Here is a 17,376-nt window from a genome sequence, read left to right on the forward strand (position 1 = left end):
ACCTGGCTGGATGGCCATGGTATTGTTCTCTACTCTTTGTCCCTCAGGGAGCAGCCAGCCTCTGGTGTTCTCTGACACTCTGCTTGATTGGCATCTTTTTTTTTGTACATAAAGCTGGCAGATTGGGCCTCCAGAGCAGTTCAGAAATCACCAGTATAGGCAATGGTTTTGTCCTTCATTATTTTTGTGATTCTTTTTCTACACAGAAGGAAGCCTGAGGCTATGTTCAGGAGCTCAGAACGTTTTGTTACTCCTCTGTATTTCTTTAGCTCTTGACCTCACCTCTATTTAGAGCAATATCTGCAAAATTGGCTCATTAGCACCTTGACAATGGCTGTACAATCCACTTTGCCTCTCCACAGCCGCTGTACCAGACTTTCTGTCCCTTTTCAGAAATTGTTCTCACAAGGTGTGCTTTAACAGGAGGTCAACATGTCCTGTTGTTAGGAGACACTACAGATGTCCTGTTGATGTATGCCTGTAGCTAAAGATTGTGCTGCAGCTATGTCCTTGTACAAGGACTACATGAATTAAATTCAGTCATGCAGAAAAAAATCAAGCTTAGAAGAAGAATAGTAGCAAACTGCAGGCAGTTCAGGAAGGAAGTTGGTTTGTATCATGTAACTTGCTGCATGCTTTCTTCTAATCTGCAATTAGACTGGAATGCCATTGCTGATTGGTGGCTGGCAGAGATCAGCTTCATGTACTTCTGGTCACCCTGTGAATTGGGTAGGGTGCTGTCAACAGCTTTAGACCATTTTCATCACAGAGGGATGTCTCTTTCTATATGATGTCACCTGGGTAAATGAGTTTTGTGAGTTCTCTGACCTAACGTCATAAGTCATGATCTATTCAGTAGCTTTTTCAGAGTAATCATACACTCACTCTGTTAGTAGGGCTGATTTTCCTCCGGGCAGATTCATGACACTAAGACTTGGTTGAACATGTATCACAGTGAATCCTCATGTCCATTTCACATCTGTCCATGTGGAGGCCTGTACTCTTCATGACAATCTTCTACAAGACATAAATCTGTTTCCACATTTTCTGTATGTCATTGCATTGGCTGCTTAACTTTTTGCTGTTACACAGTTCTTAAGTGTTTCTGTCCTGTGGTGGTCCGATCAGGTCAATGTCTGAGGAGAAATGCGTTTTCATTCCCCTCTGATAAAAAATGCACTGTGATGTGCTTCATTCAAGCAGCCTGGTCAGTGGTCTTCAAAGCTGAGTGCTGCCATCAGTATTCTGAAACCTGACAGTCTGGCACGTATATAAGGTCTTTCAATCAAACTTGAAATGCTCAGGTGAATGCACACTATTTGGTTGTCAGGCACTAAATAAATGAGTTGTGGTTTGTGAGAGACAAAGAACTGTGGACATAGAAATGACCATGTATGAAAGGAAATTCACTTCTGGAGGTTCCCCCTGTCCAGTTCCTCCAAATCGATGTGGATCAGCTAAGCAGAATTGAGGTTCAAGCTAATTCTGCTTCCAAAGGTTGGACCATCTAATAACATGCTTTTGTTAATGAAACCCACAAGAAATAGCATCTGTCTTACACAAGAATTAGTCTGTGTCTATGTTTCTGTGTGCTTATGCTTCTGCAGCTGTAGACTGCACTCTTTAGTAAGACCCATGGTTTCTGTGTGAGTAAAGGGAGGTGGAACGGTGCCTTGCAGTGCTGTTTCTGGATAAGTCAGGTGGGTACGTCAAGGGGATTACCACCTTGCATCAAGGGCTGGCGACCTGTGAGCTCTGCACAGTAACACGTAACTTTATGTGAGCTATGCAAGTCAGCAGTTGAGAGCTGTTACGGACCAGCACTTGTCCTTTCAAATACCTGTTGCATTATTACCGTCAATTCTGGTTGATAGCCAGGTTCGATGATACATCAGCACGATCTGTGCTGATTGGTAGAGGGTGTGTGGCTTGACCCATCCATAGTATGGTAACAAAAAGCTTGTGTAAATGATGTATGAATCTTTGTCACATCTGGAGCTTTGGTATACTTTCATGTCAAATATAAGTCACGTTACATTTTCTTTACCTTCAGCACAACAAAGCCTGACAGAGGACAAAAGAAAATTTAAGAATGGATTACCCATAGTATATGGAGCTCTCTAGAAATGTCATATAGGTATTTGGTTGGTTGATTGGTTGGTTTTCTCCTTCCAGAGGAGCCTTCGGTTGTGTGATGCATCCCATCTTAAGGATTCTCTGCTTACAGCTTTGGCAACATGATTGTTTAGCCAGCCTTCCCTAGTGTCAGCAATTCTCGGAGAATAATACTTATTACATGGTGGTCTCATCTTTTCTTTCTACTTTCTAAAGCCTTTATCTTGACCATCTTCTGGTCATAGAGGTTTGCACATCACTTTATGTTGAATTGGATCGCCATGTTCTCACTGCCCATAGTTTATGGTTTCCGATGAGTTCCAAATCTGATTGATTCAAAGGGCTTCAACTTCATGCTTCAGGTCTTCATGAGTGCACTTAAAACACTATTCTCTTACCTCCTTTCCTCTTGCCTGTGGGTGCTGGCTGCTAATCAGATGGCGGTGCATATCTTTGTGCCATTTTATCAAAGAGAGAATTTTGGCTATGCTTACCACCATTTATTTCTTAATTTTGTATGAGAGTTTTGTCAGCCACAAAATTAACCCAGTATTCTTCCCTACCTTCAAGCATCTAGAATTTTGTCTATACTTCACATCACAAAAGTCTGAAGGGCTTTTCTGCACGTTTGTAGAACATATGTAGTATTAAGCTTTTGCTCTGATGATTGTTTGTTTGCATATACTATAATATGCTTTGTCATATATTAAAGTGTTCTCTCAACTTCTTAATGGCATGAAAAAAGAGGGAACTTTGAACTGAAATATACATTGAATGGTCATTGAAAGTAAAAATAAAAGTTTTGACTTTTTTCTGAGTTTGGTAATACATTCTACAGTTATTATTACTGTGGCATACCTTAGGCTTCTTTTGGTCTAATCAGGACAATATTGCTTGGGGCAATCAAATAATTGGAAGGTTTCTTTGCTCCTCAAGCGAGGGGGCAGGAGCATCACAATGTTTTGAAATTATAGGAGACAGAACTAATGTTCCATTGATTTTTATGTGATTCATGGTTCTTACATCTTGGATCTGTTGTTTCTGTCTGTCTGCGGACTCAGGCAGTCATTTCATGTCAGTTAAACTCAGCTTATATTTAGTTTTCAGGCAAAGGAGAAAAATTCTCTGAATAGCAGAATGTCTTTTTTTTGGAAGTTTAAGACTTAAAATTGGAAATCCAGTGATACAGATATTATTGTTATTCAGCGAGGAAAGGCACTAACAGAGGCAATTATGCATAACACTTTGTTTTGCCATTCTTAGAAATGCAAGGGACTAGCATGAATACATCTGTTTGGGACTTTGAGGAAATTCAGATGTGGATACAAAACTCGCAGTTCAATGTCTAAGGCTGCAAAACTGGAATAGCAAATAAGGGAATTTGTATTCAGAGCTCAGCTCTGCTACTTAGATCTATGTCTGTTTAAAAGTGATTTGTGAATACCTAAAAAAATATCTAGGAACTTTGAGGAAAAAGGGAGGTACTGAGTTCTTCAAAATTGCAAAGGTAAGAGAGATTTGACACATAAATGTACATTTCGATCAATTTCTATTTGTTTTCGTCTTTCAGAGCTTCCCTTTCAAACTATTCTGGCTCTCACTCTGACACTTTCTACATAAACTGTTCTGCTGATGTTACATCTGCAACAGAACTGCATAGGAGCATGGTATTGGCTCACCGCAATTTGCATAGAAGTGCAAATTTGTTACATTTAAAGAAGTTATAAAATTAAAATACTTAAAACCATGTGGTTTGGTAATACTGAATTGGAAACAGCTCACAGTCTTTTATAGTCTGACTGTGCTCAAATCAGAGTTCCCTGGTTGATGTGACATGATTATATGTTATGATTACAAGTGTTAACCCTTCAAAATAAAATGTTCAGTTTCTTCTTTTAAATACCAAATGCTTATAGGTATAATACTTGCTGATATTTGTTCACTGACAGTCTCACTTGTTTTCAAACCCCACATATTTAAAGTTGTGGAGTGTTAGATTGATGTTTCTTTTCACTCAAATGTCATATTCATCAACTGTATTGTGCTAGCAGATTGTTAAACAGACAAGGTGACTTGCAGAGTGACAGTGATGTGATGTCCCAAACCATTAAAATAAAGTAATGACGTGTTTTTTTCCTTTTGTTCAATCAGTTTTTGCAACACAGTGGTTTTTTTCTGTAAAACACAGGTGAGAAGGTTTCTGAGTAGATCTGCTGCTTGGAAAAAATCCTAGTTAATGAGTAACAAAACCTGAATTCAGCTGTAACTTCTGTGATAGTTGTGAAATGCCAAAGATTTAGGAAGAACTAATGTAAGAGGGTTTTATAATGAGGAAAAGATACATTATGCTATGACAAAAATGAAATTGCTTGATATATTATACTTTCTTACATAATCAGTTTTGCAGGATCATTTTTAAGCAATTGTAAAAGCTATTATATGATTTTACTTGGACAGCCTCCCAAGAATACCACAAAAAAGGAAGGAACTTCTGCTTAACTTTATATCAACTCAAATGTCTTTCTCAACTTATCAAACTCTTTTTATTAATGGAAGAAAAAATTGAAGAACTCTCTGCAGAAATTCTGTTGGTGCCTTCATTTACAGAGAAGAACAAGAATCTTCAAGGTAATCAATGTTTTTTTCTTATTTTTTGATGCTACTTTATGCAAAAGGATAATTTTACATGATTTTCAACATTAATTACCTAATTTATGTCATTGTATTTTATAAACAAGTTTATTACCATATCCACTGGCAATCTTTTTGAAATATGCAGATTTTCATTTGAGCACAAGGACTTGTGGAAAAGAACTGATAGTTGTGTGTAAAGATGTGATGTACAGTCGTTGTTGATGGAGAATCATAATGAAATAACTATCAAACACTGTAACATAATATCTCCTATTGAATTATCTATAAAATCCTGTGTTTACATAGGACAAAACAATACACGGAGTCTGAATTCTTTGAAACTGTGACTGTTTCTGAACTTGTCCTTGAAAGATGCCTTTTTTCAGGGAGAAAAACACTGACTTAAACATCAGTTTAATTGATCTTAGTATACATGCAACTGAATGTTTTATTATATAGTCCTGCTTTAACCTGTAGTTCTCACAAACACTTACTAATACGTACTATGTTTACTATCATGCTTATCCCATTGGCTTCAGTGGGTATTTTACAGAAGTAGGGGCTCTAGAGCAGAAAGTAAACTGCTTCATGAGCAAGCCTCAACTTTGCATTTGCTTTAGATTCCAAGCTCACTCCCTTTTTCATCTCATTGCATTCATGTCATATGAAGAGAACCTGAAATCCTGAAAATTCAGGTGAATAACACCTTCCAGGTCACAGTATGCTCATAAACGTTCTTCTGCTCAGCTGCTTCTGCCAGTAGAGGGATTCCAAGTCACCAGAGAGCAAGTGGTTTCAAGAGCTTTGATTATATTGCAGGAAAGGATCAGTCCAGAAATGAGGCCAGGCTGCTTAGGGAGGGAGGATAGGTGGAGTCAGATTATTCGGTATGTCTGCAGTCAAGCTGCAGGTGGAGGAGAAAGGTGTTTTGTGAATGTGATCTCGGAATGCTAAATTGATAAAAAATATTTTAAAAAGATTAAATAAGAGTTCTGAGGCATACACTTTGTTGATGGATTCTTCATCTGAAATACTAAGACTCTGAAATAAAGAAACAGAGGTTAACCTATGGTTTTTTAGAATGTACATCAAAAATCAAATAAAATTTGCATTCTGGTTCCATTTTTGCTATTGGTTTCAGTGTACTTCTGCCTCCTTTAATTGCTCAGTTTTACTAGTTCTCAAGAAATATTAATCTATTATAGACTATGGCCTTGATCCTACAAAGAGGTGTTACAGTAAACTTCTCGTAGGGGTAATGTGGAGGATAGCATATGCATTCAATAAGGGTAATTTTAAGTATTCTTTTTATTTGTGTATTCTGTAATAACTTGTAAAAAAAAAAATTGAAAAACACTTGAATGGGAATTTATTTGATATGTTTAACTAACTACACTCTTAGACATGTGATATCCAATAATTCGGAGAAAGGAATGATTGCAACATTAACAAGAAATATTTTACTTTCTAGGAAGTGTATTTAGGACTTTATCCTGAAGGCATTTCTCCAAGCTTAATTACATTTAGAACTGTTCCTCGAAGATGTGTCAAGCCTTTTTCTTTGAGGAATATTCTTTTAGAGTAATCATGTCTATAGCAAGTAGGTTCTTAAATGTCACCTCTACTTAATCAAATCTGAATGGAGAATATTACTAGATCTTGTTGTAGGAGGCAGTCTCCTGGCTAGAAGGCCTGTTCTAAAGAAAACATGAAATTACTTTTACTCTGAAACACAGGTGAAGGTAAATCTTTTACAGGTTGTGCTAGTGAAATCATCAGACATACCTTTGATTTTAGTGTTGCTGCTCTGATCAGGTGGTTTTGTTCTCAAAACTTTGTTCAGTTTTATCAGTTTCCTGAGAATACATAAAGAGAAGACATGGCCAGAGAAACTTTAAAAAAAAAAAAAAAGTCTGCTAGAAGAAGGGTTTATTGGTGTTATTTTCACTTCATATTGTCAGAAATCTCAGTTGTAGTGATGAAGTGAAAGATGATTTGATGTGGGAGAATGAGAGCTATGTTCCCAGTAGTTCCAGGTCCTGTTAAGTACCAAAAGGGATTTAAGATTTTCTCTGTTAATGTCCTATATTGGGTTGATAATTCTATTTTTTCACTGATGAAGGCTGAGTTTTGATAAGAAGGATTTATTGGAATCCTTGCTTTATTTTCATCAGAGCTCATTATAGTATGTGACTAGAAATTATAATGGCCATCTTCTGTACTTATTTAGAAGCATTCTTACTAGAAATCTTGTTTAATTTAACAGAATGTAGAGTGCAGATCTGTCCAAAGCAGCTTTAAATTAACTCATGTACCAGTGTCAGGTTTACAATGCAGCACGGGGTGCAGAACCAGAAGCAAATTAGCCCAGATTGAACCGTGTGCTGCTGTTGCTAGACAAGTTACCTGTACTCTCTCACTGGTTTAAAGCTAGGTTGGGTGTATCCAAACTACCCTGCAGTCACTGCAGTGTAGGCACATCTGAAGTATCAGTCCTCTGCAAGTAGTAGTGCTGGGAAATTAAGGGAAGCTGGCCAATTCATAAAAGGTAGGCTAATATCCAAGTGAGCTGAAGTTTCCCTAGGCATCACATAGATTGGAACCTTGCACTTGCTTCCTTTTCTTTTTGGTTGCTTTTAGTATTCACGGGAGCCTTTTAATCTATGTAACTCACGCAGAGATGCAACAAAAATAATGTTTTTTCATGTGCTTGTGTCAAGTGTTGCGTTTATGTGTATAGCTGTTTCAATGGCAGTTTTAGTTGATTTTTGTTCAGCATATCCCATAGCACTTCAATCTTGATATATAGAACATGTGTAAAGTTCCCTCAGAAACAAAGTAGTTCTTTGGATGGTTCCTCTTTTTAAATTTTTTTTTGTCCCAAAGATGGCATCTGAGTTTTATCTAAACCAGACGGTTTCTTGGCCCTCATTTTTCCCTAAACCCAGCGATGACAAAGAGCAATGGCTGCATAAATTGGATGTAAGAAGAACACTTAGGGTTTATCACAGAAGAATCAAAGATTTCATATCTTCTGACAGATTGTTTGTACTCTTAGGGGGTCTTAAGAGGGGTCAAATGGCTTCTAAGAGTTCCTTAGCTAGATGGTTAAGGGATTGTATTAGGGAGGCGTATGTAGTTAAGGGTAAAGAGGCTCCCAGGGTTTGTAAAGCTCATTACACTAGGACTATAGCTGCTTCTTGGGCGGAGAGGTCGAAGGCTTCCACATTGGAAATTTGCAAGGTGGCCACCTGGGCTTCTCTTCATACTTTTTCATTGCATTATCGCTTGGATGTAGTCTCTTCTGCGGATTCTGCTTTTGGTAGGAGGTTGCTTGTGAACCAAAAAAAGAACAGTGAAGAAAAGAAAGACATGTAGTTCACAGTTCTAGCTGGCAACAAGACAAGTTTCTTTGCAGTGTGCACAATGGAATCCTATGAAGACCAATTTAGGTGGTTGAAAATAGATGTTAGAGGGAAGTACTGCCTACCAGTGTTCTCTGATGGTAACCCCATGGCAGACAATAGCACCAAAGGAAACAGTGAACCAGAGTGAACTCTGTAGGGAGATGGATGTAGAGAGTTTTTTTAGGTGATATGGATAGTTCTCTGAGTTCAGTTTGAGAGTTCTCTATCTGGCATCTTCTGGAATATATTCAGAATCCTCATTTTCCCAAATTGCTTTGTGTAGATTGAAAAAAAATTCTATGAATTGTATTTTCCACTCTAACTTCTTTTCACTATTCTCCATCCAGTTCTTCCTGATTTTATTTTTTGACTTTCCTATGCCAAGCCTAATTTAGAATGTATTCCTCAATGAGCAGTATGCACATGCCAAGTTTTGCACTTAATTTTGAATTATATTTGTGTTATCTAAGCGCAATTTTAAAAAGGTAGTATAAATAGATATTTTATCTACTACCAGTGTAGTGTTCAAGTTTTTTCTTAAATCAAATAAAAGGAGAAAACCATGAAAAGTTCTCAGAAAATAAATGATGATGTGGTTTTGTTCCATCCCTGACCTTTAGTGTGGCATCTGGACAAGACTGCTACTCTACCTTTCTGAGGAAAGATATCCATATTTTTCTAACATTTACTGAACATTTCTTCTCAGTGTTGCATAACCTTGCTTCCTTCCACTACAAGTAATAGGTTTCAGAAAATTACAGGAGTAACTACCTTCTATTTTTTCTCAACTAGTCATTTAACCCTTTCTTCCACAGGCAACTTGTCATGCTTTCTGTGATGAGACAGTCTACTTCTCTATTTACATTCAGTTGAAACTCCTGAGATGTTCTGACATACCTAGTACCTGCAGCATCACAGGGGTTGTTCTCTTTGAAGGAATCTGGAACATTCAGCTGCAGTCAGGGTTAAGCAGGAGGTTTTGGTTAAGAATCCTGCCAAATTGCATTCTCTTCCATCTTTAGGGTAGATTTCTCTTCCCTCTGGCTTTTCAGAAGCCTCTTGTTGAGACTTTTAAAAAATCAAAAACATCTAACGTACTTTCATCTGTCTCTCACTTTTTTTTTTTCCATTCCAGTGAGAAAGGTGAACTTTGGATAGCTCAGATAATGAGTACCAAGAAAAGCTTTTTCCAATGGAGCTCTTTGAAAACACTGTGGGCAAAGTTGTCAAGCCCTTAGGTTTACAAGCTTTGCCTCAGGGGACTGGAAAGATTTGCAAAGGTCTTTCCTTCACAGCATAAGAAGAAATCCTTTACTCTATATCCATTTCTGGAAAGTGTAATAAAAGGAGCGTGGAATCAAAATTATGAGGTGCATCCTCTTAATTGACTTGGAAGTTGTAAAGATTCAAGAAAGAAAGGTATGATTTTTGCTTTGGTCTCAAAGCAAGACGTTCAGGTTGCCTCTTTAAGAAATATATAGCTTCAGCAGATCAATCCAAAGTGAAGATGGAATTTGCAGTAGGAGGGAGTATGATTTCAGATGTACGTTTTCTGTATTTGTGTTATTGCAGTTTGCTTAGTGTAGTACAACAAATAAAAAGTCCATTATTGAAGATAGAAAGCAGGAGGTTTTTTAATCTGCAGCTAGTCAAATACTTTGTGATTCTTCTGCTTATTTATATTTGTGGGGGAGTGCTATTTCCCATTTCTGCAAGACATTATTTCCAGTAGTTTCAATGACAGTTCTGGCTGAGCCAGGTGAATCCAAGTAGTAAGCCGCTTTGATGGCGCTGTTACCTTATTCATAGTGAGTGAGCTGTCATACAGAAGGTTTCCTCGATGCTTTGCTGTTCTATGCTGCATGCAAGATGATGTCACAATGACTGTTCTTATGACCCTAAATGCTATGAAGAAGAAAAAAAAAAAAGAAAGCTGTGGAATTCTTCAGAAAAAATAGTAATAGAACTTCTTAGAAAGAAGAAAAAGAATTATATTAACAATGCAAGAGGTCTCACTGTCATCATCATTGCAAAAACAGAAAAATACTGAATTGGAGAAAGAATTAAATACATTGAAGACAAAGGGGACATAGGCAAAAAGATTTACTTTAAAAAGAAGAATAATCCCAGACAAATTTTAGTACACGTTAGGAGAGTTGGCTGAAGATTTTTGATTTTAAGTGAAGCACATGATATATTCTTGTTTTGAATATTTACTATCAAAATGATTCAAGCTGCCTGGCTGGTAAACTGAAGGAAGTACATAAAGTATGAGTAGTTTATCAAGTTTGTAGAACATAAGTTTCAAGAAAGATATCATAAGGATTTGTGATTAATCCAATCTTCCCTATAATCAAGAATGGTGGAGATGTAGAATATGCTCTGGAAAGGGAACAAGTATGAAAACCTGAGAAGTTTTGCTTCAGCATCCATCTTCTTTCATGACATTTGCTTCTTTTTGCTCTCTTTCTGCAAATTCTCTCCTCTGAGCAGCTATATGAAGGATTGCATACATTTCAGTCTATCTGTGCAAATGGAGTTTGAGGTTTGGAATTTGGGAGAAGAGAGGAGTCAAAGAGTTTGCTGTCTAGGTAGGGATGTCTCCTCCATCCCATCATCTGCCTTGCTGTCTGCAATGGCATCTAATTTGGGCTGAGTAGCTTCACTAGAGCAGCTGTACCAGTCTCTTGAATAAAGCTGTACTTTTATTTCCTGGGGAAGTTTGCTGATTAGGGGAAGACAGAAGACAAGTGAAGATGTGGCAGGACACAAAGGGGGTATTATTTGATCTGTGGAAACAATGTTTGAGAGGAAGGTTATGGAAGCATCTGAAGTGCAGAGGCGTGGGCTGTGGCTGTGTGCAATGATCAATGAAAATCATGAAGGAAGCCCTTGCTAGCTGGAGGTTAAATTGAAGAAAATTAAGGTCAACTTTACCCAGATGAGATTTGGAAACAGCAAAAATTTGGGAAACCAAGGGAACTCAGTAAAACATAGGAGACTTTGTCCTTGGGGCTACTTTGGGAAGACCAGAAAAGGTTTTATATGCATCTGAGCCTTCATGCACAGAGGTGGATGTATATCAATACAGGGCAAGAGTACCCAGGCTATTAGTTAGAAAAGGAGGTGGGCAGATCTGGTAGAACCTGTTAATTTAAAAATGAAGGAACCTTTAAAATGACTGATGCTGGTGGAAGTATCATTTGGCTCTTTGCCCTGGTACTGGAGACACAAATCTACCATCAGCTAGATGATGCCTGTTTATCCAGCTGTGAGTTCTTAACAGTTAAGGCAGCAATTCCACAAATACACAAGGATTTTAGGTTAAATGTTAAAGGTTTTCTTTAAAGTCCTGATATAAAAACAATATAAATAGCTGATCTAAGCAGTGACAATAGAAGAATGTGAATATATAGATATTCACTTGAGCTTATGGTTAGAATCAGATGTTTTGTCTATACAAAAGGAGAATTTCAAGGAAAAACAAGGTAAACTTAAGATAGAAAGCACAGAATAGAAAAGCGGGAAAATATCCAGTCAGTTAGGTTTTTGTTTTCATTCTGGAGTAATTTCCAAAGAAAACTGTAGGAAACTTCATCATAAAATACATTAAAGCATGTTGAAAAAAGCAGTAAGTTTATGGTTGTATTGGGTCGGAAACATATGTTGAATGATCAGCGAGCTAGATGACCTGGTTATTCTCTTCTGGTTTTATATTCTACCATTTTATCTTTCATTTTTCCCAGCTCAAATCTGTTTTTCCCTGATGTCTTTTGAAAATGCAAACAAAAACAGTGCTTGGGTAAAAAACCCACAAAAATCTTGAAGCTGTAGAATGCTTTATAGGTGTTTGAAAAGCGAAGTGTTCATTTTCAGAGGGTCAGTTGTTTAGGGGAAAGATAAAATCCAGTTTGGGTAAATGAGATCCTATGTATGTGCAAATACCAAGTATTTCATAGAAAGAGAAAAGCTTTTTAAACCCTGGCCATGTGTACTGCCAGTAGCTCCAGGTAACTGAAGACCTACAAGTTTATGCTTAGAAGCAATGCTTGACAGCATCCAATCATTTAAAACTTCTTGGTTTTAATTTCACATGAGATACATTAAATTATCTGTACCTGTGTTGTTTACCAGCTTTATGCTAGGATTTGAAATAAAAACATATTGTTTGATTTTTTCTCATATTCCCTTTGTAACACAGACTCATAGAATCACAGAATGGTTGAGGTTGAAAAGCACCTTTGGAGGTCTTCTGGTCCAACAACCCCTACTGAAGCAGGGCCATGTGCAGCCAGTTGCCCAGGATCATGTCCAGACAACTTTTGAATGTCTCCAAGGATGGAGACTCCACAACCTCACTGGACAACCTGTTCCAGTGCTCAGTCACTCTTACAGGAAAAAAGCACTTCCTGATATTCAAAGGGAACCTTCTGTGTTTCCTTCTGTGCCCACTGCCCTTGTCCTGTCACTGTCCTCTTTGCACCCTACCTTCAGGTATTTATAGACATTAATGAGATGCCCCACTGAGCCTTCTCTTCTCTAGGCCGAACAGTCACAGTACTCTCAGCCTTTCCTGATAGGCAAGACGCTTCAGTCTCCCTTTATCATCTTCCTGGCCCTTTGTTGGACTCTCTGCAGTATGTCCATGTCTCTTTTGTATTGAGTAGCCCAGAACTGGATGCTAGTGCAGGTCTGGCCTCACCAGTGCGGGGTATATGGGAAGGATCACCTCCCTTGACCTGCTGGCAATACTTTGTCTAATGCAGCCCAGGATACCATTTGCCTGCTTTGCAGCAAGGGCTCATTGCTGGCTCATGTTCAACTCGATGTCCATCTGGACCCCCAGGTCCTTTTCTACAAAGCTGCTTTCCAGCTTGGTGGCCTCCAGCATATATTGGTGCATGGGGTTGTACCTCCCCAGGTGCAAGACTTTGCAGTTCTCCTTCCTGAACTTTTGTATGCTCGTTTCTCCAGCCTGTTGATGTCCTTCTGGATGGCAGCATGACCATCTGATATATCAGCTACTCCTCCCTGTTTGGTGTCATCTGCAAATTTGCTGAGGGTACACTCTGCATCATCATCCAGATCATTAATGAAGATGTTAAATTGGACTAGACCAGTACTGACCCCTGAGATCACTAGTTACTGGCCTCCAACTAGACTTTGGGCCACTGATCACCATGCTCTGGGTGTGGCTTGTCAGCTAGTTTTCAGCCCACCTCACTGTCTGCTTATCCAGCCTATACATTAAGAGCTTGCCTGCAGCTTGTCCCATAACAGGATCTTATGGGAGACAGTGTGAAAGCCTTACTGAATCCAGGTAGACAATATCCACTGCTCTCACCTCAACTCGCAGGCCAGTCACTTCTTTGCAGAAGTTTATGAAGTTGGTCAAGCATGACTTCCCCTTGGTGAAGCCATGCTGACTACTCCTGATGAGGTTTTTTGCCTGTAATGTGCCTGGAAATGATTTCCAATATTAGCTGCTCCATCGCCTTCCCAGGCGTTAGGGTGAGACTAACTGGCCTGTGGTTGCCTGGGTTCTCCTTCTTGAAGACAGGAGTGACATTTGCACTCCTCTAGTCTTCATGGCACTTCTCCCCATCTCCATGATCGATCACTTATTGTGGGGAGCCTTGCAATGACATCTCCCAGCTCCCTCAACACTTGTAGATGCATACCATTAGGGCCCATAAATTTATGTATGTCCAGTTTGCTTAAGTATTTCCAGACCTCATCCACCAAGGATACATCTTCCTTGCTCCAACCTTACCTGCTGATCCCTGGGACCTGGGACTCCTGAAGGCTGGTCTTGCTAGTAAAGACTGAGGCAAAGAAGGCATTCAGTACCTCAGCCTTTTCCATGTCTATGTAACAAGGTCCCACATCTAGTCAAGCAATGGGCCCATATTTTTCCCTCGTCTTCCATTTGTCACTTTGTGTACTTAGAGAAGCCCTTCTTGTCTTTGACATCTGTGGGCAGATTGTATTTGGGCTTTAGCTTTCCTAACTTCATGCCTGGATGCTCAGACATCATTTTTGTATTCCTCCAAGGTTACCCGTCCTTGCTTCCACCCTCTGTAGGCTTCATTTTGTGTTGAGTTTGGCTAGGACCTCCTTGTTCATCCATGCAGGCCTCCTGGGAATTTTTTTCCAACTTTCTTGAGCTTGAAGGAGGTGATCCTTGAATATTAACCAGTTTTCTTGGGCCCAGTTTCCACTGAGGGCCTTATCCCATGGTCCTCTTCCAAGCATGTCTTTGAAAAGGCCCAAGCCTGCTCTCCTGAAGTCCAGGGCAGTGAGCTTGCTGTGCGCCCTCCTTGCTGCCCTGAGGATCTTGAACTCCACCATCTAATGGTCCCTGCAACCAAGGCTGCCCTTGACCTTCACATTCCCCACCAACCCTTCCTTGTTGGTCCAGCATGGCACCTCTCCTTGTTGGCTCCTCTGTCACTTGGAGGAGGAAGTCATCATCAGGGCACTCCAGGAACCCCCTCCATTGCTTGAAATGCTTATGAAAGTGGTATCTACCCCAGATACTAGTTTGTCCTTGTCAAAATTGGGGCAGTATTCCCATTACTCCAAGATTTATGAGTGAGCTTTGTACTGGCCCTTCTTAAGGAGCTTCACTTGTTCTTGTTCCTGTCACCATTATTTTGCTTATAATAACTGTACTAATTAACTGTCTTTTTATTCTTATCATATTGACGTTTCCAAATAAGTAAAAACTATAAAAATACATTAGCGTGCAATTCATCTAATTTATTGAGCAAAGAATAGAAATTAATTTCTACACAGCTGTTCTAATGTTATCTGTTCTCCCTAGGAATAGGTGACTGCACAATCAGTATAAAAATGAATTAATGACAAAAGAAACTATATTTTACACATTATATGTGCGTTTGTATAAAATATGAATACAATGAGATATGGATTTCATCATGTTATATAAAAGGAGCTGTGTATAACCTGAATTTGACTTTATCATAACATTAGTATTCCCCTACATCTTGTTGAGGATTTTTTTATGCTTCATATTGATATATCAGAAGGTGTTGTAGGCTGCAGACTTTTCTACAGAATTAATCTTAACTTTGATCCCTTTTATCATACTGTGCAGGAGTTCTGAAGAAAGCTAGTGGGGAGCTTTTAATAGGAGAAACTAGAGCAAATGAAACCAGTGTGCTTCCTGAACAGTTGCTTCAGGTAGAAGAGGTGAGTATGAAAAGAGTCTTACACTTTGTAGGGAATTTTCTTTTGACTGTTCCTCCAGTGTAGTCTGTCACTGTGTTCATTATAAACACCTATTGTCATAGTTTCATTATTTAGCTACTGCAATTAATTTTAGGTGCAAAGTCTCAGTTAAGATGGAATAAAATCTTATGGCATTCATCAAGAAGTGGTTATTATTTAAGATTTCATAACAGAACAGATTTAACATCAGAAGTATATCTCATAAGAAAACCATTAAAAAAAGCTAAAATGTGATACGTTTCTTCAGTATTAAATATTTTCTCAAATACAAGAGAACCTTAAAAAAAATCTATCAAGTTCTTAGCATTTGATCATGATGATGCTTCCTATAGGGATAAGTTCTCACATGATAATCTGGTTTCTTTGATGCCCACAAACTACCATGTAGTAACCACTATGCTTTGTAGAATGTGTGTACAAGATTAAGTCTTGATCTGGCTTCCATTTACTACTAAACAAATTTTTATTATTGAATTTGTGGGACCTAAATGCTCTAACAAGTCTGATACTTTGCAATAGTGGAATTTAATTTCCTAATGGCTCAATTTTAATGCTGAAATGACTTTTTAAAATGTGCTTTGAATCAGTTTGTGAGACTAATGTTCCTATATCTTGTAGATTACAAAGAACAATATTTTGAGAAGATTGAGCTTTACTTGACCCAGGATCATAAAATATAAAAAAACAAATAGAGGTAGTGCACAGAAGGGTGTCAGTGGGGGCTGCCTCTGTGCTCACTGAAGTTGAATGGTGGGGGTGGGAAGGGGAAAGGAAGGAGGGGGCAGCTACTAAATTGGAGCAAGCTGGAAGGGCTCCGCTTCATAGCCCTTCACGGTCTTCCAATTCAGTATAATAGCTGCAAATTGTTAGGAATCCTTCTTTTCTTTTCTCCTACTACGCCCTCATAGTGGGGATCTTTACGTCTTACATCATTAAAATATTTCTCTTATAGTGGTGCAATTCTCAGTTGGCCACTTCTGGTGAGGTTGAAGTCTGCTGTAGGTCATATGAGCAATGCAAAGCAAGATTAGTGGAAAAGTGATGATGTCAATGTGTCTACTTCTCGCCACTGTTATGCTTCGGATAACTTCAGAAGTCTCTGTTTATAGAAGGCGGGGAACTGATGTAAACAACAGTAAAAGCCAGCGTTGGCTAAAAACTAGAAATCTCTATGTACACATTTTAATCTTTGCTGAATCCAGCTGTAGAGAAGTAAAAGCCAGTGTGGCTGTGTTAAAACCAACATCTCTAAATGTATTCCATTAATATTCATGGTTAGTAGCTTCCAGTTGTTACCTTGCAGTGAAAATTATTACAGGGTATCATTGCTGGATTACTTGTTAAACTATTGAAAATTGTTATAAATATATTTGAGTTTGCTAGATTCCATTAATTATAAATAATGTAAAGATGAAGCATGGCTTTTAAAAAGCAGTCTTGTTTAAACAGGGGCTTTTATAAATTTATTTTGTAAAAATTTGATGACAAATTTAATATTGTTATGCATTTTTATTTTTGTTGAGTGTATACACTGCTTTTAATATGATTTCACGGCTAGCACACTGTATTTTAAGTTACTAAAATGAATGTTAAAAGATGATGGTGTCCTTTAGTTGTGGATGTTCGTATAAGTTTCAGACAATGATAACACTCAGTCATGAACTTGGCTTGATTTATTATAAATATGTATTTCAGCCTATTTTACTGAATTTTGGCTGGAGAAATGCATTTAAAGACCTGTCGTCTTCTGTGGCTCACTGTATAACAATAGCAATTGAGGATTTTTCAACTAAAATTCTTCAACATGAGCAGAAAGAAGAGTTTTCAGCTGCAGGCTATGCAATGAGTCTTGTAAACAACCAGCAAATGAGGGAGTCCTGCGGAGCAGTCCAACAGGAGGAGCAACCAAAACGAATTGCTAAGGCAGGTATCAAAAGATCTGAAGTTTGAGGGGAGACAGAATGCC

The 17,376-nt window shown here is 38.4% G+C and overlaps 1 protein-coding gene across 4 annotated transcripts in view; it reads left to right on the forward strand.

Annotated features, from left to right (window-relative positions):
- The window catches only part of KIAA0825 (KIAA0825 ortholog), a 252,971-nt gene that overhangs the window by 68,349 nt on the left and 167,246 nt on the right, over window positions 1-17,376 (forward strand). For 3 of the 4 annotated variants that reach the window (XM_075739321.1, XM_075739322.1, XM_075739323.1), the window contains 3 exons: window positions 4,573-4,743; window positions 15,277-15,371; window positions 17,106-17,333. In XM_075739321.1, coding sequence (XP_075595436.1) covers window positions 4,573-4,743; window positions 15,277-15,371; window positions 17,106-17,333 — 494 coding nt within the window. The remainder of the gene's footprint in view (window positions 1-4,572; window positions 4,744-15,276; window positions 15,372-17,105; window positions 17,334-17,376) is intronic. The other variant, XM_075739324.1, reaches the window with a different exon arrangement.

The sequence above is a fragment of the Balearica regulorum genome, chromosome Z (assembly GCF_011004875.1).
Source record: "Balearica regulorum gibbericeps isolate bBalReg1 chromosome Z, bBalReg1.pri, whole genome shotgun sequence".
NCBI classification, from domain to species: Eukaryota; Metazoa; Chordata; class Aves; order Gruiformes; family Gruidae; genus Balearica; species Balearica regulorum.